Source organism: Coturnix japonica, unplaced genomic scaffold (assembly GCF_001577835.2).
Source record: "Coturnix japonica isolate 7356 unplaced genomic scaffold, Coturnix japonica 2.1 chrUnrandom591, whole genome shotgun sequence".
Taxonomy (NCBI): Eukaryota; Metazoa; Chordata; class Aves; order Galliformes; family Phasianidae; genus Coturnix; species Coturnix japonica.
This window is the reverse complement of record NW_015439964.1, coordinates 41,741-44,566: the sequence shown is the minus strand read 5'-3', so window position 1 is coordinate 44,566 and position 2,826 is coordinate 41,741. Positions and strand designations below refer to the sequence as shown.

Sequence of the window (2,826 nt, the reverse complement as noted above, 5' to 3'; positions counted from 1 at the left end):
TGAGGATCCGGGGTGAGCATGGGGGGCTGGGGCCGGGGGATCTATAGGGTGGGGTTTGGGGGCTGTGAGGTGGGGTCCCATATAGGGCTTTGGGGGCTGTAAAGTAGGGTTTGGGGTCCCATATAGGGCTTTAGGGTTCCATATGGGGGTTTGGGGGCTGTAAGGTGGGGTTTGGGGTCCCATATAGGGGTTTGGGGGCTGTAAGGTGAGGTTTGGGGGCTGTAAGGTGAGGTTTGGGGGCTGTAAAGTAGGGTTTGGGGTCCTATATAGGAGTTTGGGGGCTGTAAGGTGGGGTTTGGGGGCTGTAAAGTAGGGTTTGGGGTCCCATATAGGGGTTTGGGGGCTGTAAGGTGGGGTTTGGGGTCCTATATAGGGGTTTGGGGGCTGTAAGGTGAGGTTTGGGGTCCTATATAGGGGTTTGGGGGCTGTAAGGTGGGGTTTGGGGGCTGTAAGGTGGGGTTTGGGGCTTCATATAGGGATTTGGGGGATCTAAGGTGGGGTTTGGGGTCCCATATAGGGATTTGGGGGCCCATAGGGTGGGATTTAGGGTTCCATACGGTGGGGTTTTGGGGCCCATAGAGTGAGATATGGGGCTCCATGCAGTGAGGTTTGGAGTCTCATAGGGTGAAGTTTGGGGTCCCCCCAGGTAACATCAACATCTGCCTGATGGGGGATCCCGGTGTGGCCAAATCCCAACTGCTGACCTACATCGACCGCCTGGCGCCGCGCAGTGAGTGGGGGGGGGGTTGGGGGTCTGATGGGGCTGAGGTTGGGGTCACATTGGGGTGTTGTAGTGTTGCTGTGTTGTTGTGTTGTGTCGTCGTGTCACTCCAGCCATTCCCCATCCATTACTGCAGGCCAATACACCACAGTTGTGTTGTTGTTGTGTTGTGTAGTTGTGTTACTCCATCTGTCCCCCCAGATCCCCCCAGGCCAATACACCACAGTTGTGTCGTTGTGTCGCTGTGTTGTGTCATTGTGTAGTTGTGTTACTCTATCTGTCCCCCCATATCCCCCCAGGCCAATACACCACAGTTGTGTTGTTGTGTTGTTGTGTTATTGGGCTGTTATTGGGTTGTTGTGTAGTTGTGTTACTCCATCTCTCCCCCCATATCCCCCCAGGTCAATACACCGCAGTTGTGTTGTTGCGTTGTTGTGTTGTGTTGCTGTGTTGTGTTGTTGTGTTGTGTCGTTGTGTCGTTGTGTCATGTAGTTGTGTTACTCCATCCATCCCCCCATACCCCCCCAGGTCAATACAGCACTGTTGTGTTGTTGTGTCGTTGTGTTGTGTCGTGTTGTGTCGTTGTGTTGTGTTACTCCATCTGTCCCCCCATATTCCCCCAGGCCAATACACCACAGTTGTGTTGTTGTGTTGCTGTGCTGCAGTGTTGTGTTGTTGTGTTGCTGTGTTGTGTTATTCCAGCCATTCCCCATCCATTACTGCAGGTCAATACACCACAGTTGTGTTGTTGTTGTGTTGTGTAGTTGTGTCATGTAGTTGTGTTACTCCAGCCATTCCCCCCATATCCCCCCAGGTCAATACACCACAGTTGTGTTGTTGTGTTGCTGTGTTGTGTTGTGTCATTGTGTAGTTGTGTCACTCCAGCCATTCCCCATCCATTACTGCAGGTCAATACACCACAGTTGTGTTGTTGTGTTGTGTTGTTGTGTAGTTGTGTTACTCCATCTGTCCCCCCATATTCCCCCAGGCCAATACACCACAGTTGGGTTATTGGGTTGTGTTGTGTTGTTGTGTTGTGTCGTTGTGTCATTGTGTCACTCCAGCCATTCCCCATCCATTACTGCAGGTCAATACACCACTGTTGTGTTGTTGTGTTGTGTTGTTGTGTTGTGTTGTTGTGTTGTGTTGTTGTGTTGTGTTGTTGTGTTGTGTTGTTGTGTTGTGTTGTGTCGTTGTGTAGTTGTGTTACTCCATCTCTCCCCCCATACTCCCCCAGGCCAATACACCACAGTTGTGTTGTTGTGTTGTTGTGTTGTTGTTGTGTTGTGTAGTTGTGTTACTCCATCCGTCCCCCCATATTGCCCCAGGCCAATACACCACAGTTGTGTTGTGTTGTTGTGTCGTTGTGTCATTGTGTAGTTGTGTCACTCCAGCCATTCCCCATCCATTCCCCCAGGTCAATACACCACAGTTATGTTGTCGTGTTGTTGTGTTATTGGGCTGTTATTGGGTTATTGTGTTGTTGTGTCATTGTGTTACTCCATCTCTCCCCCCACACCCCCCCAGGTCAATACACCACAGTTGGGTTATTGGGTTGTGTTGTGTTGTATCATTGTGTTGTGTTGTTGTGTTGTGTTACTCCATCTCTCCCCCCATACCCCCCCAGGTCAATACAGCACAGTTGTGTCATTGCGTTGTCGTGTTGTGTTGCGGTGTTGTGTTGTTGTGTTGTTGTGTTGTGTCACTCCAGCCGTTCCCCATCCATTACTGCAGGTCAATACACGACAGGCCGCGGTTCCTCCGGCGTTGGTCTCACGGCGGCGGTGCTGCGCGACGCAGCGAGCGGGGAGCTGCGGCTGGAGGGCGGCGCATTGGTGCTGGCGGACGGCGGCATCTGCTGCATCGACGAGTTCGACAAGATGTCGGAGGTTGACCGCACGGCCATCCACGAGGTGATGGAGCAGCAGAGCGTCTCCATCGCCAAGGCCGGCGTCATGGCCACCCTCAATGCCCGCTGTGCGGTGCTGGCGGCCGCCAACCCAGCCTATGGGAGGTACGACAGCAGGAGGAGCCTGGAGCACAACGTGGGGCTGCCAGCAGCCCTGCTGTCCAGGTTTGATCTGCTGTGGGTGCTCAGGGACCAG

General features: G+C 53.0%; 1 protein-coding gene across 1 annotated transcript in view; it reads left to right on the top strand.

Annotated features, from left to right (window-relative positions):
* MCM7 (minichromosome maintenance complex component 7) overlaps positions 1–2,826 on the top strand; it is a 14,516-nt gene that overhangs the window by 8,958 nt on the left and 2,732 nt on the right. Inside the window, exons 7-9 of the mRNA XM_015850926.1 lie at positions 5–12; positions 647–730; positions 2,456–2,822. Coding sequence (XP_015706412.1) covers positions 5–12; positions 647–730; positions 2,456–2,822 — 459 coding nt within the window. The remainder of the gene's footprint in view (positions 1–4; positions 13–646; positions 731–2,455; positions 2,823–2,826) is intronic.